Source organism: Pararge aegeria, chromosome 11 (assembly GCF_905163445.1).
Source record: "Pararge aegeria chromosome 11, ilParAegt1.1, whole genome shotgun sequence".
NCBI lineage: Eukaryota > Metazoa > Arthropoda > Insecta > Lepidoptera > Nymphalidae > Pararge > Pararge aegeria.
The window spans coordinates 12,421,160-12,445,294 of NC_053190.1; the positions used below are offsets into that span (position 1 = coordinate 12,421,160).

General features: G+C 33.2%; 1 protein-coding gene across 1 annotated transcript in view; it reads left to right on the top strand.

The window, feature by feature from the left end:
• The window catches only part of LOC120627550, a 57,744-nt gene that overhangs the window by 17,406 nt on the left and 16,203 nt on the right, over nucleotides 1–24,135 (top strand). Inside the window, exon 3 of the mRNA XM_039895556.1 lies at nucleotides 13,978–14,128. Coding sequence (XP_039751490.1) covers nucleotides 13,978–14,128 — 151 coding nt within the window. The remainder of the gene's footprint in view (nucleotides 1–13,977; nucleotides 14,129–24,135) is intronic.

The window sequence follows — 24,135 nt, forward strand, 5'->3', positions numbered from 1 at the left end:
CTCCAGGTTGAGGGAGGACTACTATGCAATAGTCTACCTAAAGAGATTTTTTGTGAGAAATCGTTTAAATCATTTCAAAATAAACTGAATCAGCATTGTTCAAATGTCTAATATACTACATGCCACCTTTTATTGCATTTTACTACTAATTACTTTAACCTGCAAGTTTTATACCACTAACTAGAAAATATATTACTACTTCTTTATGTTAATTTTAATTTAATTCATCATTAAGTAAAACTTTTTCTTTTGAGAATAAATGTCTACCTACCTAACCTATAACGATGCCGGCGTTATGCAAAGTCTAATAACACCGCTCAGTTTGACAGGATTTCTAAGGAGCGACACTTTAGAGATCAATATGCACACGGATAAAAGTTTATCCGTCGAGTAGGTAAACTTATTTTTTTTAAGGTCATACACAATTGTAGGTCGCACGCAAGCGGTTAACACTTTGATTGTTAACATGTATTGTGTAATTCTCTTAACCGTTAACTGAATGAACAATATGAACGTACTTATGTATCATGATCTTGACCTTATCGAGATAATTGTGAGGTGCTGCCATGCCGTTTTATCATGCGATTTTTCGCTGTTTTTTCATTACATGGACTATGGCGTGATGCGGTTATCAGTTTTTTTTTACTATAAAATAATCTATCTAAATCGGGCATAAGTGATATATTTTTCAACGAAAAAACATAGCATTTAACTATGGCTTAAAGTCACTAGTGAGTAAAAGATTAGTTTATAGTTGCGAAACTATTATTTTTGTGCTCAGGAGCTATTCGATTTGGTCAAACCATCTCCTTTCTACCATCGAGCTGCGAGGCGCCGAAAGAATCTGAACCGTTACGTGGTTGAAATACCATAAACAAGTACGAAGCGTTTTGTTTCTTCTTTTCTGATCCGCACCGCAAAGGCCTGGAATGCCATCCAATCTTCTATCTTCCGTGATATCTATAATCTGGGTACCTTCAAATCAAGAGTGAATAGGCATCTTCTAGGCAAGCGCGCTTCATCTTAGGCTGCATCATCATTTACAATCAGGTGTGATTGCAGTCAAGCACTTGTCTATATATTTAAAAAAAAAAAAGTTGTTGCTATTAAATAAGTCAGTGCAGTGAGAACAAATAGACTGAGTGATATTAGAGCTTTTTGTGGCAGAGCTCGTCAGGGGAAGTGCTACCACCATGCTTATTTCTGCCATTGTCACAATGCTGTGTTCCTGGCAATGGCACATGAGACTTTAAATCTAAGCCTAAGGTTGATGGACAACACTATGCAGGATGTGTTTCGTGCATGGCCTGTGAAGTGTTGCTCTGTTTATAGGCGATAGTTATCCACTTCTCATCAGGTACTATCTGCTGCTACTGCTTGTACCATCAATTATTAATTTAAAAAAAAAAATAACTAGAAGCAAGGATAATAAAAGCTTAAATCTTAGGATACTTAGTTTTGTTAAAAACTTTAAATGTCTTAAAGACAAAAAGAAACAATAAATTTAGTTTGGAAAGTAGTTAAACTACAATAACTACTTGGGAATTTATAATTTCTGAATTTTCTTTGGTCTGGTCTGGTTGGCTTTGGTCGTGGCTAGTTACCCACCCACCCTACCGACCAAAACGTGCCGCTAAGCGATTAAGTGTTCCGGTACGATGTCGCGTAGCAACCTATAAGGGGTGTGACTAACATACTGCCTAACAGGTGAGCCCGCTACCATCTTAGACTGCATCATCACTTACCACCAGGTGAGATTGCAGTCAAGGGCTAAGAGAATGGAGGAAAGTACATCCTCAGTAGGTGGTTTAACTTTTAGCCTAAGTACATTTAACAGAATAGTTATTAATTCCAAATAACTTTACCTTACCTTACCTTAAAATACTTTGTCTTAAAATTATCTGATGTAGGCGTGTTCAAATTGTGTTTGCGTAAGTGACATTTAAATTTTAATATTGCACCGCGAACCACTTAGGCAGCCTTTTTTGTTTGAAAGACAACAAGTGACTTATGCAAATAGCTGATAAGTTTTCATCTCGGATATTTGTACTTAGCGTTTAATGCATTAATTGATCGTGATTGATCATGTACCAATGCTTTTGTCGTTTCATCACACGTAAGTACTGACTTAAATCGATAACCTAAGTAATAGTTTGAGAGCTCGTGGCAATGTCGATTTATAGGTTATTTCGACGCGGTGCTAGTGAACAGTTTCATTGAGGTATACCTAAAAGGTTCAGTGGCGTTTTATATTCTTAATTATAGGCGTATAATTTATATACTTTTGCTATGTAAATTATTTGAGCATATAGCATTTAGTTGTTGTGAAAGTTCACGTACATATTATAAACTAAATAAACGTCAAATCATTTAAGTTTTATTTACCAAAAAGTAAAAAAAAAACAGTGCATTAATTAGGTATTGGGCGACTCCATTTTTTTTTGGACTTACAGTCGTAATTTCTTGATTACGATTGTGGCATGCTAGTTTTAGTAGGTTTAATATAAAAACTTTGTGTTTCACACACGATTTCATGACGATTTGACTGTTTATATATTCTATGATTTCGTTAATATATGTTAATTTTTATTTTTTAAGTTATATTGACAAACCACTTCAAGAGTATGGTAACCACTTCACTATATATACTCACTGACATTCGAAAATGACTTAATAACTTCAAACAAATTGTCGTTTTACAACTGATAGAAATACATTTTGCTGTGTAATTCTTACCTATTTCAAACCGGGATTATAGTTCTTATCAAGTTGTACATAAGAGCTATATAGGACTAAAGCATCGAATACAATTGAGTGGCATTTCGGTCCCCAATGACCATATAATCATACTTCAATCATTGTGCAAATTGTTTGCAAATATCGACGTTTATTATTAAAATAATTACGCGAACTTGACATACTTACACGATTATGATTTACTAATCAGTTAGCCAATGAATTAATGAGTTGCGTGCGAAACTGTATCGAGGATTTACACTCCAGTAAAACCAAAATGAAGAATCGTTTCAAACCGTTGCGAATGTATGAGCGAAACTATTTATCAAGTGGTATTTAATTAAATATCTTCGCATCATGATAGTGTTAGATATACAATGGTACATTCCTACTAGTTCTTTTTGAGTTATGCTTGCGTTTAATGACTATAATGTCTTTCTCTAGTCTCTCAAGACACCGGGATTCTAAGCTTAGACTCTTAACAATATTGAACGGCTAGCTTTTGTTTTTATCTATAATAACAAAAGCTTGAATATATTATTTTTGAAAACCAATATCTGCTTATTACAAACTTCAACATAAAGATTTTTTACAAACATAGGTTACTGGAAAAACCAAGCAAAAGGTTAGAAAAGTATACCTAATGAGTTAAGTTTAACTCTTAACACTACGCCTTACTAATAAACGTTTTATAGCTGGTGATTATAAAGTTAAACAATAGTTTCTCTCTGTCATCATTAATTTGACACTTGTAAAAAGAAGATAAAATAGGTAAAGTGTTACAATGCAACTGCTTTACAAGGGTTATGAAGAAAGGGGTAACAGTTAAACTGATAGGTTGTGACGGACAGTGTGCACTATTCATATATTATGTATAAGTCACTTTTGGGGTAAACATAGACAGTGTTCAGAGGGCAAGAAGCACACAATTTAGTGCGGCACTTTTGCTTTGGTTAAAGGTAACAACTATCATGAAAGTTGTAACTAGTAATAACCAGAGCCAATATGCCTTAATTACTATCCGAGCCGAGGTATACAATTACGTGACAGAAAAATTCAGACCTCGTAAGCCTTAGTCAATCTTCTATCTAATTACTTTAAAAACCATGGTGTAATTGTGTCTATTAAATATTTAAGGAATGAAATGAAATATTTATATCCCTAACTATGGGTTAAGGATATAAAGTTCCAACATGTTCTACTGATACATCAACATGCAAAATTTAAACATTAAATTATATTAATAATAATCTTAATTGTAGTGTAATAAAATAATGTAATGTAAAATACCTAACTTTAACCTACTTTGAATATACGCAATAAGTATCTCCTTGAGCCCTTATTCCGGCCACGTCCTTTTACGCATTGCAATGCATGTATTGTAGGCACTCTCATTTCTCTAGATCGTTGCACCATCTACTGTTTTCTATGCATATTGCAACGGATATTTTATGGTCCGATTTAATTTGTTGTCCTACAAAATATTGGCTGTAAATTGGCGTTCGTAGTTGTATTTAAAGTAGGCTCGTAAACGAAGCAAAATGATATTTCGACATCTCTTCGCCGAAGTTAGTTTGGTCATTGTTTGGCCAATGTTGGTGGTTAGCTGATTATTCTAATAAATTATTAATGAATGCCATTCGTTTGATTAAGATCAGTACATCTTGTGAAACAACGATGAGCGTTAACGATGAGGCGTTTGCTTGCAAAACGACTCTCTTTTAGTCTTAACAATTTATTTATAATGGATTTCTTTTGTATTTCTTAGTCGATATTATGCGTCTATTTTATAAGTAACATTAACTATTTAAGAACGAATTCGTATGCAATGAACTGTATCTATCTATAAAGTTTTTCGTTAACGCGGGCAAGCAAGGAGCTTATTAAACAGTTTTAAACTGTGTAAAACTTTGAACGGTATTTAATAGTATATTATGTATATTTAATAGTATAAATTACTTCAATATACTATTAACAATGTGAAAGTATTGTTGTTAGTTTGTTCTTCTTTAACACAACAACAGGGAAATAGAAGACGTGAGTTTTGCGTAGATCTATTTTATAGACCGAAAAGTGATATAGGATACTTTTATCCAGAAAATCGTATCGGATAGATGAGTTATATAAGAGAATCTGTTATTGCCCTCTCTCTTCTATGGAAGAGGATGCATGTACGGCCGTTGAAGCAAGTGATATTTTTATTACTTAAAACGCAAAAAACTTCGAAAAGTTAGAGGTGCGACCGTGAGTGCTAGGTTTTGAACTCGGACCCCCGAAAGTGAAGTCCAGCTCCTACCCACCGTGCTATGACCGCTTCATAGGCTTATAATTTTTAGAAGGAAGAAGGTTTACAGTGTACGGTCGATGTCGCAGGCAGATTAAGTTCCTAACGAATGAGTTATGATTACATTGGAAGTACGAGTACATTGTACGGAGATTGTGTAATTTTCACACTTCATTTGGTCACAGTACGCATGGATGCCTGGTCTTCAACCGCAGGAATGCATGCCAATATATACATCCGATACGATATTCATATACAGAGGGGAATGTGCTGTGATTTTTAGTGTAAGTAGGCCTAGCACGCAATATTGTGAATGCGAAGGTGTCTGCGAAAAGAATGCTAAATCGCTTTATTATTTACAAGCGGACCCCAGCGCCATCTGTCGGGCTGATTTGTGAATCTAAACCATCCAGGGTGCCACCCAAAGGCATACCAAAAAATTCATTCAAATCGGTCCAGCCGTTTAGGAGGAGTTCAGTGACATACACACGCACACAAGAATTATATATATAAAGATAATAGTAGGTTATATATTAGTAGGTTTATCCGCGAAAAACTATATCGCTTAGCGGCACGTCCGACAAGGTAGGGTGGTAATTGGCCACGGCAGAAGCCTCCCACCAGAGCAGACCAGAGAAAATTCAGAAATTATAAACTCCCATATTTTCCTACAGGGCTCGAACCCGGGATCTCCAACTTGAATCGACAGCGCTCACCACTGCGTCGCGTCGTAAAAATTAATAGATTTTTGCGATAATAATAAGTATACCGTGCATTATTTCAAGACCAAAGATTCGTTTAACCAGTTAATAACAGAATAAAAAGTAATTTAAATAAAGAGTTAAATAGGTAGAAAAAGTGGTTTTTGTTTTTTCAAAAGCAGCTAACTATATCTAATGAATGCAACATAATAAAATTATAAAGTATAATTTATTAAAAAAAAAAAAATAGAAATCGCGCTATTTTTTAATTTTATCCGAGTACTTTTTAAACGTAATTATTTAAAATAATGAGTTTAATGGAAGTTGGTATAACGTAATTTCAGTATTCTTGGCTTATTTTCACAATATCATGATTCTGGTAACAGGAAACATTTTTGTGTTTTTTACGTTAAAACAACCTGCTCCTTTATTGAAGTTGGTAAACAAAAAGTGTACCAACAGAGATTTTTAGAAAGAAAGTTCGTCTAAAATTCAAAATTCAAAATTTCTTTATTCATGCAGGCCTATCACAGGCACTTATGAAGCGTTCACACATATATTTTTACATAATTGTAAGGGGATGGTGATAACTTCGTTCGCCAACTTAAACCTAAAGCTACAAGAGTTCCAAACGCACCCTGGTCTAAGAAGAGCCCAAAACAAACTTGCCATGTATTTTTTTTTTTCTTATCACCATCTCACAGTTTATTTATATTAAGCTATGAAGCTAGAGCAATTCACATCCAAGCTTTTTTATCGTTTAAGTAATCCTTAATATTATAATAGGATTTTTCTCTTTTAAACATAACAGATGTTAGTCATCAATGACTATTAAACAGTATGATTTTCTCACAATAGTGACGATTATATATAAAAAAAATAAACTACGGGGTGTAGTCATTATTATTTATTTATTTATTTATTTATTTAAGAGCACTAACAACATGCATATTACACGTTTTTTAAACATAGGACACACACGAACACATGGACTGATATGCACGTCAATGACAAGTGCACATAGCATTGACAAAGCGTCATATAAACTTAATTTAGTGACGTTATTTCACAATAAGCGGGAAAACAACTTAAAAACGCCATCGTATCGCTATCGTGCGACAGAAATAAGCGCATTAAGTCACGATGTATTGCCGTTACAAGTTAAAGTAGCCCATTAAAGTTTCTTAAGGGCTACGCGAATTGTACTTGTAACAGGTATGCGTGAGAGATTCGTAAAGATTGAGATAACTTGATGTTTATTAAAAGTAACTGTGATTTAGAGGTTTTATATAAATATGAATATACTACGACAATACACACATCGCCATCTAGCCCCAAAGTTAGCGTAGCTTGTGTTATGGGTACTATGGGATAGCTTATGAATGAATGAATGAATGAATACACTTTTATTGTACACCAAAGAAACAAAAAGTAGTTACAAAGATATAAATACAATCAAGAGAGTACAATTTGGTGGCCTTATCGCTACATAGCGATTTCTTCCAGGCAACCAATGGCGTAAAAGGAAAAAACGTAGAAAAGAGGTAGGTGGTGCAATAAATAAGATTTAAAAATTATACAAATATATAAATATAAATAAAAAATATATATATATATATATATATAAATATAACTATAATATATATATAAATATATTATATATAAATACAAATAAAATATATAACATAAATATCTATATAAATAAATTATGAATATTTTTATGAATGTAATACACATAAATACTTATAATATACAAATAAACAAGTGTATTGTATGTAGTGTGTGTATTTTTTTCGCACCTAAGCATAATCATGATAATTGCAGAATCTTTATACTTTTGAACTAAAGTACCAATATTGTTTTTTTTGTGGTTAAATTTTTTATGAAAATTTAATACCTATCCCTAGAATCATTAAAGGGACTAACTATATATATTAACGGAATCTATGCCGCTATGCGCCTCAATGGTTGCACTTGCTGTAAGGTGTTACTTAAAACATCGTTTTTATTAGCTATTATATGCATATATAAATATCGAACAAATTCGATTCAATATTTTTATTCTTTTAAAGCGGAGCATTTTACAACCAATCACTTTGATAAAAGTAACTGGGAAGATCAAGTGTGGTTAAAGAGATACAGCTCGCTTGCAGACAAATGTACGGATAGCACTCTCACCGTTCGGTTGCGTGACATAACAACTGTGTATTGTTTTAATTGTATCTATGTATAAATTCCTATTTCGCTTACATTTAAAGAATAAGTTATTTAAATTAAACGTTTAACCAGTTAAACGAGAACATGACGTAGATAATAGGTAGGCGCTGCACGTACTCGCAACGTAACCGTCCTTGTAAGGATGTAGAGCTAGAGATTGTGTCTAGATTGAAGAATTTATGGGAATTATTAGGTAATAAAACCTTGCTCCAGTATTGCGAGGAACTAGACCACTATCTTCATTGTTTACCGCAGTTGAACCCTTATTTGGGATTTTACTAGGCATTTTGAATCAACATAATATGATAGTAGTGTTGGTTAATGTTGGCAATTTGTTTACCCTTCAAATAATTATTATAATAGTATTGTAAAATAATACCTTTAGCCTTCGTTCGATGCCCTAGAGACGTGGTGCTGGAGACGCCTTTTAAAAATACCTTGGACTGCATTCCATTTTAAACCAACAATTCCATTTTAAAAGAACTGAATATCAAGGAACGACTTTCGTCGACGCTGCAGTTACAAATATTCAAGCTTTTTGGCCACATGTCAAGGAATAGGGGGTCGATTGAACGATTGGTGCAAGAACAGGTTGAAGGAAAAAGGGCAAGAGGGCGGTCACATACTCGTTGGACGGATACGGTGAAATCGTTGAAAAACCCCAAACAACTGTGGTGGAATGCTTTCGACACGCTACCAACCGCCAAAACAGGAGAGACTCGCGCGGGAAGCCGTGCAATCTAATGATGCCTAACGCCATGAAGTTCATCACAGCATCCACGACCACTCTGTCAAGAGTGCACGACTAAGAAGAAGAACCTTTACCCTTAGTATAGATAAGATTGGCAGCTCGCAAACGAGAACAATAACGGCATATCCGATGCCGAAGCGGTGATAACGCATTGGTTAGTACAGGAGCTCGACTTCCCTTTCGGAGAGGCCGAGTTCGAATCCCAGCACGCACCTCTACCTTTTTAAAGTGATGTACGTTTTAAGTAATTAAAATATCACTTGCGGACAACATTCTGAGGAAGCCTGCATGCCTGAGAGTGTTCTCAAAGGTGTGTGTCCACTAATCCGTGCTAGCGTCCGGGCTAGCGTAGTGGACTTCGGTTATAACTCATGCCCATTGTGGAAGGAGACCTGTGCTCTGTAGTGGGCCGGTAAAAGGTTGATGTGATGATGATGATGATGATAACTGATGCCACTTGTAATATTGAGTTGGATTTTTTTTATACAAACGTTCTGAGCTTTAGCTATGAAATCTATAAATGTATAGTATGCTATATTAGCTATTAAACCTATAAAAATAAGTTTCAGTTTACTCTTGTCGGTTTTGCGTTTTGTTACTCGAAAACGGCTTTACGATTGCGAGCGTACTAACCTCTTTCTGGGGGATTTTATTTTGGATCTATACTCTAGAATCCTGAAGCCATGCACCAGCAATGGGACGATAATAGACTGATGATGATAATGTAAAAATGAAATTAATACTAGGTAGAATGCGAAAGGAAGATTACTAGTATAACTTAAACAGACTGTCTTTAAAGATGTTTTAGATCTTTTGAGCATGGAAGAAGTATTGTTTCAGCTGATTATTGTCTATCATAAAAAAGCTTTTTTCCTATCTTCTGATATACTTAACAAGTATAACACGATTAAGTATCTATGAAACTAATATGTTTCGAAAGCAATATAAAGGCTGTTATCTCGCATAATATTCAAACTGGCTTACTTGGAAACTCTCGGCTAGTTTGCGCTTAAATGCAGTCTAGGAAGTTTCAGTTAGTATTGATAAAATCTCTTCAGTTGTAAAGCAGGCTCTCTTGCGTTGAGATACGATCTCTATTACGCTAAGGCTAGATATTAGAGCGTTGTTTATGTTAAAACTTAAAAAAGTTAGAATGGTATTCTATTTTAATAGTAATAGGTATAAAAACAAAATAAAGATTTAAACTCCCGATTCCTACAAGCAGGTGTTTGCCTTATTATATTAAATAAAAGTAGTAAGGTTTTAAAGGTGTCTATTTCACTTTTTTTTTTTAATAAATCCATTAGTGGATTACCATTGACTAAGCTTTAGTTCATGTTTGAGATATTGAATCCTTGCTTAGGAATTAAAACCTACTTTATTGAATTAGACTGATCGTTAATTATTTATAACAGTTTAATATTTATGGCCAATTATATTAAAATAATTATGGATCGTATTCGCCTACATAGTTTAGATTGGCACATCTACTATTGCGTGTAGGTAGATTGTAGGCATTATTTGTGCTATCTTATAGTACCTCATTTAACTGCCTCGTTTGTATAGTAATTAGCATATCTCAACGGAACATAAGAACCACGCGTCGAGTTCACTCAGAAATTACAAGTTGATATAATGATGACAGCGGATATAAACACAATTTTTTTTTCATAAATTCAACGTCACTTAAAAGTTACACCACATTCGATTATAAGATGACAGGGATTATTTTGACTTCTACTAGTTTTAGTAGATATTTATATATTTCGGGCTATCTATAGTTTTCTTCTTGTCAGTTAACTTTATCCAACTCGAACTTTATCTATTCATTCTGTTTTCTTAGATACAGTTACAAATTAATGGACGAGCTTTAAAAATAAATTGGATTCCTTATAGTCTGTGCTTAAAGGATTTCTTTTCTCAATTACTTTTTCAGAAGCATCAATAGAAATAGTTACAGATTTCCAATAGCAGTGCCTAATTGATTATTAAGACTCTTTAATCCTTGACTCCGTTATAGTTTCTGAGTAGGTACTGTCTATTTACTCAGTTATTATATATCAATTATTAGTAGTTTACTATTACTGTGTTTAGTACATTTTAAGATTTAAAAGTTGAGAAATACCTTTTACAATTACAGGGTAAAGCTTAGCGGTCATAAGGTACCAATTTTATAGTGGGTGTATTGAAATCTGGCATTACTAAAATTCTATGCTCTACAGATTTAGAGTTGTTTAACGCTGCAAATTGGTACTGTTATAACTGCATTTCGCTAGTATTCAACTTTATGTATCTATGATTTTTAGTTTTGTGGAATTTTTTAAAGGTGAAAGAATAGGTAAATCTGTTTTGATCTCTTCTTCTTACTTACTATAGATAATTTATTTGATTTTATACGCTTTACTTAGGACTATTCTGAGGGCAAATTATCTGTTATATTAATTTACAATTGAATTTAGCAAATTTTGGCTTCAAATAAAAACTGTTCGGTGATTGAAAAACCGGCACTTAATAAAAAAAATTAAAGATAGGTACGATCCAGTTCTCAGTTCATCTTCTAAATTGTAATTTTATTCATCGATTAAGAGCTCGACCTTTAAAGTGATGTCCATCAAATCTTTCAAATATGTATTACTTTCTATGTAAATAATACTTATGTATAAAAGAACTAACCATAATTCCATAGCGCCCTAAACGAATGAACTGCAATGTTTACATATCCACGCCCCGTATATGTGGAATTCCAATTTCAAACGTAGATGACTAATAGTTGACCCACGAGAGTTCACGAGTGGGCCGCCTTCAGTAAACCTCCACTGAGGTCACATATCAAGTTCATACACAAACCAGTTGCATGTGTGCAGCTCTTACGTAACCACTTCCGTGGTTTCCCGTTCACTATTGGCTAAGAGCTTGCAAAATCGGCTTCGATGCGGAGGATTTTTGGTGGATATTGCGTGGTGTTGCTTTGTTTAGTTTTAACGATATTTACATTAACTCCCTTGTTAGCACTTTCGACTACAGATCACAAAGGTGTTGGGTTCTTTGGTCGAACCAAATATTACTGATGGCGTCGTAAACCTAATATAATTAAATTGCGATCATGATAATTAAATTCCTCTTTCCCAAGAGAGAGAAGGCCAGAAGTAGGACATTGATGAGCTTAGGGTGTCCATATTAACTGGCAACGTTATTATTAAATAACAATATCTGGTATTAGTAGCGCTTTTTGTGACGCCACGCTTACCTACTTCTTATAATTTTTACACTTGTTTTTTAATCCTCTTTTAACTTCAAGATTAAATATGTTTTAATTATTAATTATTATTATAATAACAGGTACTACATACTGCAGTATATCTTTAAGATGGAACTAGAAAGATCTAATTAAATCTGAATCTAGAATATATCGACAAAGAAAGTGAATTTTTATTATACATCTTGAATGCATGCATTTCATTGAAATCTAAGATTTTGATTTAGATAACTTTTTAATAAGAACATTGCTTTAAATGAAAGTGTTTTGTACTGACTACAAACTTTGCTTATTTTTGTTTGTCTGTCGTGAATTCAACACTCGTGATTCAATAATTTAATTATTGAATTGAAAAGCATTATAATCAAGCTATCATTATGCAAGGATTGGAGTAACAAACTTCCAATAAGAATAGAAAGCTATTCTATTTCTGGGAATCATTGTTTGTTTTTCCATGACAGACAGATTCTTAGCCACTATAACAGTTGTATTGTTTCGAGCTTTTTCATTTGAAATGTTGTTGAGTATTATATTCGCAAAACGTTGAGGTTTTGAAACAGTTAAATTGTAATTTCTCTTATAATTCAAGCTTTTCAAAACCTTTTTTCTTCGTTTAATTCAATCTTTCTAAAACCTTGTTTTAAAAACCCGATTTTGGACAGCATACCGAGGTGTCAAATTTAAAGAAAAGATAAACTGCTTTCACCTTTTTCTTTGTAATATTAAATAAAAAATAAAATTTAATTTATAATAATAATTAAGAGTCGGTTCATAGTTTCCACACTGTTTCCACACAAATGTCAGTAAAGCCAAATAATAAATGAAATGTTATCAAATGGCACACACAAAAGGGAAATAATTTATCGCTCAAGTTAACAAATGTTTGCTGTAATGAGACCAATAACAAAGGCAGAACATAAATAAAGTGAATGTATCGACTGCAATTAAATTGAAAGCGAACGAATTTGTTTATTTTGTAAGGTCGCGGAAGAGGTGACTGGGTGTTGTCATGGTTAAGATTGATATGTCAGTTTGTATATCAATTTTGACAGGTAAAGCCATAGACTCAAGGAACTATTGAATACACAGGTGTATATTTATATAATGCAAGGTCTTCCTGCTTTCAAATAATATTTACTTAATCAAAACGTATGTCTATTTTAACGACCAAACTTACGCAGTGGTCAGTGCAGCCTTCGTCTCGCTCAATATTTGCAATGTTTGAAATAATATTAAAAAAAACTCAAAATATTACAATATTTATTGTAAGTATTACAATATTTTAGATCCTTCAAAAAATACATAAATTTAACATGTATGTACTTTCTCTTTACATTAATCACTTTATCAAAATTTAAATTAATTACATTTTTAATTTTACTAATTAGTTACCAAAGATTAAATAAAGTTATGATTACTTAAATTGCATTCATAATATGTGACCTTGCGTTTTTACTAAAAAATCAAACGAAGGAATAATTTAAAGCCTATGAGTATTTATTATCCTCGATTAATTTCATTTCAGCATGACATTAAATCTTTATTTCGTGGTTTTTTAACTTTACTTACTCAGAATACAAATTTTGTATTCTGAGCATCTAAACTAATAAATAAGAACCTTACTATTTCTGATTTCGACAAAGTATTCAGCTAATAATATGAACAATCATAGTATAAAAACAAGTTTTGGTAATTATTGTTTGCGAGCTTGTCTGGTCCAGCTTGATAGAAATTATTATACTTTTAGCAACGGCTGGACCGGATTTTACGGGACTTTCTCGGGCAGGTAGTGGATTGTACAAGGAATATTATAGATTTTTTTTATGACAAATATCCAACCCAAGGTGGATAAAGTATGGTTTTGGTAAATATTTCTGGTGTGTATATTGTTGCTTACCGAAAACAACAGCAATTGTTGTATAAATACTTTATTTTCATCTCCGACGGGTATATGAGTCCATGATGAAAATTGGGATGGTTATTTTTTATGTACTTCTACAGTTATTTTACTCCTCTTCTGTATTGTTCGCAGGCTTTAGTATTAAGTGGGTGTGTCCTGCTCGCGGCGGCTCAGTATAACAACGTCGGTTTCGGTTACGACAACTACCTCGCGACCAACTTTGGCGCCCCGGGCTTAGGCGGTTTGTCAGCCGCCGCCTCCAGGGATCCTAGGGCTAATACAGGTAATTAATTCTTCAACTTGTAAGTTGGTAAATACATACACTTGACACTTATCTGCGACTGGTCTAATCAATTCAAATTGCAACATTAATACATTGGGACGATGTCTCTGAAAATGTAGGTGTGTTTTGTTCAGTAAAAAAGGGCATTAGAACAGTCTATTTTAGTTATCCCGTTCCATTTTGCCGATATGAACATATTAACTTACTAAACGTGGCATAACGTCAGAATAGTTATGCAGTGGTTTGTCACAGCCAGAACGTTTCAAAACAACGGCTACGCAAACCCACATTTATTAATAAGGGGGTTAGAGTAATGTTTTATTGTCCAACAGCCAACAAGCAGGCAACAAAAACTAACTGTGTGATTCCTGTTCCTGTGAAGTCAACTTCACAACACACACACACATACACACACACACACACACACACACACACACACACACACACACACAAATACAATTGCAGAGGACTATTCAGATTAATTGTCTGCTCTTAACTTAAAAAGATAAGTTGCAGTTACATAAATATCAATTGTATGTTTGAATTCACATAAACTGAGAATATGGCTGAGAATCCTCAAACTAGTTTTCATTACCGCTTGATATGGATGTGATTAGACAGCTTGAAGAACGATTCGATTTTTTAAATGAAGTTGGGACCGTCCTTTTTTTGACCTCTAAATTTTTTAAGTATGGCCAACGCCTCAGGCAATCGTTTGGATTCTTAAATGTTTACATTTCAAAACTATTACTCTGGTTATCATATCTTAAAGCGCACATAATTCCGAAAAGTTAAGAGTCGCGTGCCGGGGTTCAGACGCGGTCCGAAGTGAAGCCGAAGCCCTAACCACCAGTCTATGAGAGCTCTAGTCTATGCTATCATCTAATATGTAGAGTTAATTAGATAGCAGAATTCATGTATTGACCTCAAAATATAATTCAGCCTAACAAGTTAATTGCTGCAATAAATTTTTAATTAAAATATACAAATACTTTAATTTATGTATAATGTATATACTCGTATAGGATTATTCTAATATTTCCCGACAAAACAATTACGATGTTTTTATCTAATTGGTATAAATTATTTGCCTAATGTTTTAAACTCTATGAAGTAGGTGTTTACATCACTTCACCGGACGATCTAGTTTTAATTAGCTTACATTAATATTAACCCCATTTGTTAGCGAATTGTTTTATTGAAGAGCTTAATGATTTTTTATTTCGTTTCTTGTGTCAAGGTCCGATTACGAAAGTCGATGCGTTTAGGTGGGATTCGATTTTTGATGCATATGTCATGACAAAGTGTTATTCAAGCGTGAGTTTTAATTTAAATTTGAGTACTTTATACGTATAAAGTAATTTTCATTTTATCCTAAAATTAAAATATATACCTAAGAGAAAACCTACTGCAAAATTCTATTTTATGAATTATTTTTTCCTTGTTATATACTACATATACTAAAATGGTTGCACTGAATGCACTGATTTCAGAGTAAATTTTTTCAGATTTATATTGCTGATAACTCAGGGAATATCATTGAATAATGCTAATTGGATCACCTTAATATAAAAAAACGCCAAGATCGATTAGGCTTCCTTTTCAGTCGGTCACAATGATACTCGTACGTAGCGGCTTTTTAACTATAACTTAAATATATTCAAATTAATTAAACTCTTTGATTTGAATATAAATCTATTTAATTATTTTGATGATAGATCCGAGACGTTTTAACAATGTTTTAATTGCCATTTAAACGTTGTGAACAAAGCCGTAATGTATTGAGGTTGGAGAACAATAAAGTTTTATGATTATCTATGATTATTCTAATTGGATAATTGCGTAAAGTTTAACCTTATCATAAATTAGATAATAAATGCAATCGGTCGATTAATTGTTGTGAACATGTCAGCAATAATAATAGCTAACTTTTAGTAATTATGGAAAAGAAGACGGCTACTATTTCAATTAAATAAAGTTATATGGCTATGGTTATGGGTTTAATATGGCTGCTATTCCCCAAACAGGTTAGGTTAGAGATTGCAGTTAAGGGCTAACTTGTAGATGGTCCATTCTAAACGTTGTATATTAGGAAATGTCCCGGGGTGTGGTAGCCACTCATGTTTCGTTGTAAGCAACCACGGGCAGTAAAAACAAAAGCACTCCACTAATTGTTGGTAACGACATGTGTTCTCGTCATTACGACAGCAAACATTGCAGGCAAATACTTTCGACATCGGTCTGCGGTTGTCCGTACTGTTTCGGTATTAGGAATTTATGCTTTGTGCGAGCAACTTACTATATTATGCTAGCTGTTGCCTGCGTCTTAGTCCGCGTTTTCTATCCGACATCCCAACCCTCTCATAGTTGCGGCTTCTTTTTACTCACCCAACCTTAGCGTCACTCTCAACAAAAGGAGGCCTAAACATATCCTTTACGACCCTGACGATCAGATTACTACTGACAATGCTCCTCAGAACACGTAATCAACCTCTGCACAGCGTCTTCGCCGGCAAAGACGGGGTCCCGACTTCTAACGTCATCCGGACCACGTTCTCGGAAGCGTGCGGACTAATCACCGTCCGTAACCCTTTCACTCCAATCGTCGCCTGAGCCGAGGTTCGGACTCACATGAGGCGCCCTCAGGCCTACGATCCTTTCGCTTCTTCGAGCCCTAGGGTTAACAAACCTGCGTTGTTAAAATCATTAGGGTTAATCAGCTACACACAATCATAAAAAAAAATATAATAGTCTGCGTTCAACCCGGCTTCCTAAATTACTGTAAACTATTTTTGCGGGATAAAACGTATCTTATACCCACATCATGTGCCAAATTTCATCAAGACATAATTTCTTCGAGACAGTTAAGCCGAACATACATTTCTAACAATCAAATAAACAATCAGACACAATTTCGCGTTTATATTATTTGTATGGTAGTATGGATTTTTATTAAAAATCCAACACACATTTCTTACTTCCTCACTAAAACAATAACAACAATAAAAGCGCAATTCTATCATTATCGAAGTCTCAATGGTTATTCAAAGTAAGGGGGTTACACGACACCTATTTCCTAACTTGAGGTTTGGGGTAATTTGTTGACAAAAAAGTTCAATACTTAAACATTCTATGGCTCTATCCGAAAATCGAATTCAGTACTTCGTGGTCTTTAAACCCACGAGGCAGTACCTGTTATCCAATTTATTCTAAATTGCATAAATTATATATACTTTAACTAGCCGTTTCCCGCCTGCTTCGCTGGGCGAATTGAAAAAGGAAATAAATTACATTTTATGTTTCATTTTTATTTATTTTTTTCATATTTTTATTATTCTCCTTTTTTTTATTTTTGTATGAACATAAATAGGCCCCGCGGATAGAACTGTAAGCATCGATATTGTTTAGACTTACTCAAATTCCAAATTCCATCGATTTAGCCTGTATCTTTCATCCAGGTGATTTTTCTCACTAATTTTCATTGTAACTTTCAATGTGCAATCATTATAACATTTCCGTGCCTTTCTTCCAAAAATTAATAATAATAATAAAGTTTAAGTTAAAGTCATTGCAAGTCTCATATGTGAAGTTGAAATCTGTCTAGGTTCAAGTGCGACGAATTTTCTGTTAACTAAAATTTTCTCCGTGACATCAAATTTTTATAGAAAATTAATTGAGCATGTTTTTTATGAATTCTATTGGAATAAGTAACTAAATTTCTTTTCCACATCTCATGTGCTTGGAAAATGCATTCATTTTAATCGGTTACATTTCCGCGATCCCGCAATAAAATAATTCGTCGGTTATGTAGTCTGCAAAAGTAAAATGAATGTAAAATTCTTAGTCTGTTGATTGGATAGCTACATGTAAAGTTAAGTTTTTGAAACCTCTCAATGACTTTTTCTTCGCTGCCAAAAAGACGATTGTTGTAAGGAAATACACGAATATCCCTACATACACGAAGATCCCCACCAAATTTGGAGTCTGTAGAAGTTACAGGTTAGAAATAAAAATTTTAGATTTTAACACCCACCCCCGCAATTCCTGTCGGAAGTAGACTTTATTGAAATCCATTTTGAGATGTTCTTTATGTGAATAATAAAAGATTCCTACCATATTTAGAATTTTTAGAAGCTATATTTCGAAATTGAAATTTTTTATTGTTAACACCCACCCCCGCGAACCTTATTGGAGGTGATTCATAATAATATCCGCTCGAAGATCATTTTTATATTACATATAGAATACTCTCACTAAATTTGGAGTCTATAGGAGCTATCGCTTGGAAATTGAAAATTTTCATTGTTAACGCCCCCGCAATCTTCTTTGGGGTGGGATATCGTAAAATTTGTTCATAAATCATTTTTACATCACTTATAGAAAATTCCTACAAAATTTGGAGCTTGTAGAAGCTTTAGCTGGAAAATTAAAAATATTAATTGTTAATACCCACCCCCGCAACCCCCTGTGGGGTGAGCTATCGTAAAATTCGTTCATAGCCTATTTCTACACCTCTTACAGAAGATTCCTACCAAATTTGAAGTCTATAGGAGCTATAGTTTAAAAACGGGAATTGTTCATTGTTAACGCCCCCGCAATCCCCTTTGGGGAATGAATTTCTTAAAATCTATTCATAGCTGACCTCTACATAGCAAAAGTAATATTCCTACCAAGTTTCACGTTTCTAAGTCTTATGGTTCCCGAGATTTCGTGGTGAGTGACTATATAGATGGGAATTCTTCGATTATCATCGAAATTTTTAACTTTTTATCGGGCTTTTTTAAAATTTTCTTACATACAAAACTTTCTCCTGACAATTCTGAAGATAAAAAAAAAGCCCAATTGGTCCAGCCGTTCTCCACTACCGTGAGTAGATTCTTAGCTAAATGTAAAAAACCATAATCCGTTTAATACACTCTGTTGAAATCCATGAAAACAAAAGAATCAAGAGAAAATGCTTATCTTTTGTTTTTATTAGCGGGATAAATGTTCATAAAAGTAAAACAGCAATAAAAAAATGAAGAAATGTTGGAATTCAAAAAATAGATAGCCATAAACCATCTAGGAAAAATTTCGCATCGAACGGTGGTAGTTTCATGTCGATACGATCAGTGGTTTAGGCGTGATTGAGCCTCAAAGGAAGACCATTTTCATTATATATATATAAAGAAGATAGATTATATTATTACAAAATGTAGCAGCAATATTTTTATCACGCATATTTTTTTCCATTTTATATGCAACGCAACGCCAATAGTAGCCAATGCAACTTTTATATTTATTTATTTGAACCTTTAATATATTTAAAGTATTTACTTAAGTTATAATTAAGTTGGTTTGTCAAGTTCAATATCAAATCGCAGAAGGACATTGCACCTATCCTGTATGGCAAAAAACGAAAACCAATATGCATTTATTTTAGTATTGCAATTTTTGCCGCTATGACCAACTTTTTCAAGGCCCCAACTACTGCAAACTAAACTCTTATAACGCACTTGTGATAAGTTATTTCCCTCAACAATTTTGATCCAAGAAATTCATTACAAGTGATCGTATTTGGTTCCCTTTTGTGACTAATTAATTACAAAATTGCGTCTTTATTTATTTTATTATTTTCTCTTTGTTACACAAAAAATTGAAATATGTATAAATGTATATATATATATATATATATATATATATATATATATATATATATAAATACAAGTAAATAAATGAATATATATATATATGGACATATGTAATGAATGCATCAATATGTTAAATTTGTATACTATATATTTTCAAACTGCTGTTTGATATAAAACCGTGAACCAATCGTTACAGGAATTCGATTAAATCATGTGCAGTTTTTTATCGCTCGTACGTCGTTTTATATATCATGCACTTTTCGCTAACAACTGTAAATTGCTCCAATAAAGTAGCATAGGAAATGGGTCAAACTACAATTCTAAAGAATCGAGCTATGCTACTAACTCTTTGTTGAAACATTTCGTTACTACAAAATATTTCCTAACTTACCACATTAACAGTCCGTTTTAATTAAAATGCTTCGATAACAAAACTATAATGAAATTGATTATTATCTTTGATAGGATTAACACTTACAATTAATATATCATACTTTATTACTTTTTAAAGTTTCTAATTAGGAGCCATATTTTGATCTTTTTCGTCGGCTTTTATAACACCAAGTTTCAGTATTACAATACGTCTACTATATTATGTAGTCCAAGCAATTATATTTATGCGTAATATGGACTGCAAATATATTCCCATAGTATTTATTATTCATAAATAAATATAAATTGTTAATTATGTAAATTGAATTACTCAAAAACATCTATTCAAAATCTCGAACAAGTACAATTAAAGTTTTCATTGTAGAAACTTCTAGCGCTAACATTTAGATTAAAATCGTAACATTCGAAAATAAACCGTAATATTCTTATGCCTGATAAGACCAGCGGTTGTGAAGATCCACTCCATATTTAATGAGACATCTGATTCTTGACATTTTGTAAGCTTTGACTCTGGCATTTGCAGAATGTCACTCCAAAAATTAATGCAACGGTCCGTGTACAAAGTCAGTTATTGTTAGAAGGGTCCGGTCCTGTTTAATGACAGAATCATGCTCGGCCGAGCAAAAACCGTCGAGGACGCTGCACGAGTGTTTTGCACACGGCCTGCATCCCTCAATCAGAGTTAATTGTTGTGGCCGTGACGAGGAAATGAAACGTCGCGTGAGCGTGAACTTTTGGAAATTCAAAGAACATTTACTTCATAGTGTTGTTTATTTATTTTAGAGGTATATTTGTGCATGGACAGTAAACTAAGACCCGTAGCTAGCAAACAAGTTTCGGAGCCAAAAGCCATCACTAGCTGACTGGATTTCTAGCAGAAAAATGCGCGAATCTTCTCAAACGCTGCCTATCTTTTTCTGTATACCTTTTTACCCTAATTACCCTAATAACGCCTTAGATTTTTTTTTCTGGAAACATAAAACAGGGGACACGTGTTAGTCGTTATCCATTTTGATTGATAGTCGATATATAAGTCGTTGAAGGAATGGTAGCAAGTCAAATATATTTTGATATCGAAGTTAATCGGTTACTTAAAACTTAATTGACGAAACAAAATATCAGATACTGTGAAAAGACATAGAAAATTAAATATAACTATCTTATAAAAAACGTTTACTTGTATTAAAGCGGTGTATTAAAGTTTTCCATTTTCCTAAGTTGGCATGTTAGTTGTTCGATTGCGCATACAGTATGTTTTCTCTTAGCATGTCTGGTGTATCAAATTACCTCTTGAGATGGTGAAGATTGTAAAGTAACACACTGCAGCTTGTTAAGTTAAGCAACATCCAGTCTAAAACAATTAATTATTACAAAATATTTTCAAGATAACTGTTACAATTTGCGTGCGTTTAATTATCATTATATTGTAGGTAATATTATAGCATGGCTTCAAGGTTTTAATATTTTGTAGTAACTATATGTGAAACAAAAACATTGACATTACCTAAGCATTTCATTCTAAAAGTTCATTCTATTGCGTCGTCGTCATCGTCTTATAGAGAAGCGACCGATTTTTCTATAGATGTCTGTTTATTTTTATTTGACGGAAAAAGTTTGAGTTCTGTGAATCATCATCATTTCAACCAATCGACGTCCACTGCTGGACAAAGGTCTTTTGTAGGGAGTTCCACAATACACGGTCCTGGGCCGCTTGCCTCCAGCGGCTCCCAGCTACTCGCCTGATGCCATCTGTCCATCTCGTTGGGGGCCCACCTACACTGCGTTTACCGGTGCGGGGTCGCCATTCCAGCACCTTTAGACCCCATCTGTGAATAGATAATTCTTATTTTGTGAACATACATTTATCCTGAAATCGGTATTTTGATTTTACCTACTTTGTAGTGATTTTTGGAATCTTTTTTTTGAAAATAATTATTTTGCGTAACTACCTATGTAATATTACAATCTTATGTTTACTCCAGTGACGTGTTTTCGAACAAGATAATCTAATAGATGATCAACGGCATAAAGTCAAGCGATGTATTTTGAGTTGTTGCTGTTGAGTTGGAAATCCCGGGTTTGGAGGTCACGGGTTTGATTCCGAGAGCGGCAATTTGGGAATTTATAAGTTCTAAAAAAAATCTGTGCAATATTAACGCCAATTAAACACTCCAGTCTACTTCTACTTGCACGGGGAAATTGACCTTGCAAATAAACTACCTGACGAAATAAGCACAAGGGTGTCTTTTTATTGATAGCCTTTCTAAACAGTGTCGGCGAGAACAATGGTCTTAGTCACATTACGGGTACTTTCGAACAGGATAACTGGAAATGTAACGAAACCGAGACGAATAAAGCGGTCATTACCAGATTATAACAATGACTAATACGCGGTTATATTAAAGCGTAAATTACTAGATCGATATTTTAGTACTACGTAGGTACGTAATATTATATATGCTACACAAAACATATGACTTAAGACTTAGGAAGTTAAGTAGAGCAATGACCTTTCTTACATTCATGGTCAAGTATCTAAATTTGTCATATACATTATGTTAATTGTTAGTTAATAATATTATGAATATGTTATTTTTCATACAGAATTAAATATCGTTGTCTTTATATTCTTTTATTATTAAACAAAAGGTGTATTAAACAAGTGGTCAGTAGTATATTTAAACGTTTTAATGAACATTACGTAATGTATACAATAAAATTTAATTCAATAGCTAGTCACATGAGCCTCGAGAAGTAAAAGGAAACAAAGTTGTTTATTAATAGGATTATAATTACACTAGTTGCTATGCGAACTGCTTCATAAATTATACATAGATCAAGTTGTTAAATATCCTTTTGCATTTATACAAATGAATAAAATTGAAGTATCCATTTGTATTGAAAAAATATATAACTAGCGTATTCAAATATAAGTTTGGTACCTACTTAGAACATTTTGATTTTATTTTTGTCGTATTATATGTCTAATACGGGACCTACTTTGCGAGGTTTTTTATAGGCAGGTAGCGAGCTTATATTATAAGGAGTAATTGAGCTACTTTTATTAAAAAGTTAGGCTTTCGTGTGAACTGCGGTTTCACTGAGAATTTGACAGGCGGTGACTCTAGTCTTGACTAGCTCTTACTGTCTAAATATTATTTATATTTAAAAATATTTAAAAAATAATTTTAGGTTAGGTAACATACATCACTCATTAAGATAAATAAATCCAAATAAATACACAAAATTTTCTTGGGTCAAAAAAAAAATCACTCTCAAACCGTCTGGTCGAGATACTAGAAACAGTAAACGGTTTTAGGAAACTGAAACGGATCTTATAAAAAGTGGTCGAACCAGATGGAGGTTTGATCTCCTATATTTTACCAAGTTTACTGAGCTGTGACTCAAAGGGAATAATATAATAAATGAGAATCAATAAATAAAATGATTGGAAAATGTATCTAACTGTTACGGTTGTAAGTTGTAAGTAATAAAAAGATAATAAATATTTTGTTGTCAAAAGTATTGATAAAGGTTTTAACATCGTAATCATCATAATAGAGATACATAAGATACAGTTCAATGTTTTCGAAGTGTAGAAAATCTTCCGGATGTCTCACGGATTACAATGTCATAACGTGATTGGAACATGTGTCTGTATTGTCGTTATTCTATTATTCCCATATCTATATTATGGCTTTACATTGTTATTTCAATATTGTTTTACAATAATAAGCTTGGTTAAAAAAGTTCTGGCATATAAACTGTACTAAAAAAAATACTGCTTTTAACAATAACTTGTTTAAGAAGATACCGCAACTTTTAATTAGTGTTTCTTTGGCTAGGCATTTTAAAAACATTCTAAAGTTTTAGAAAAATTTTGAAAACATTCAAAAATTTTAGTATTTTACAGTTTTAGAAAAAATAAAACTTGAACCATCTTTGAAATGCCATTGACCAGTGACTTTTACATGTAGGTAGAAA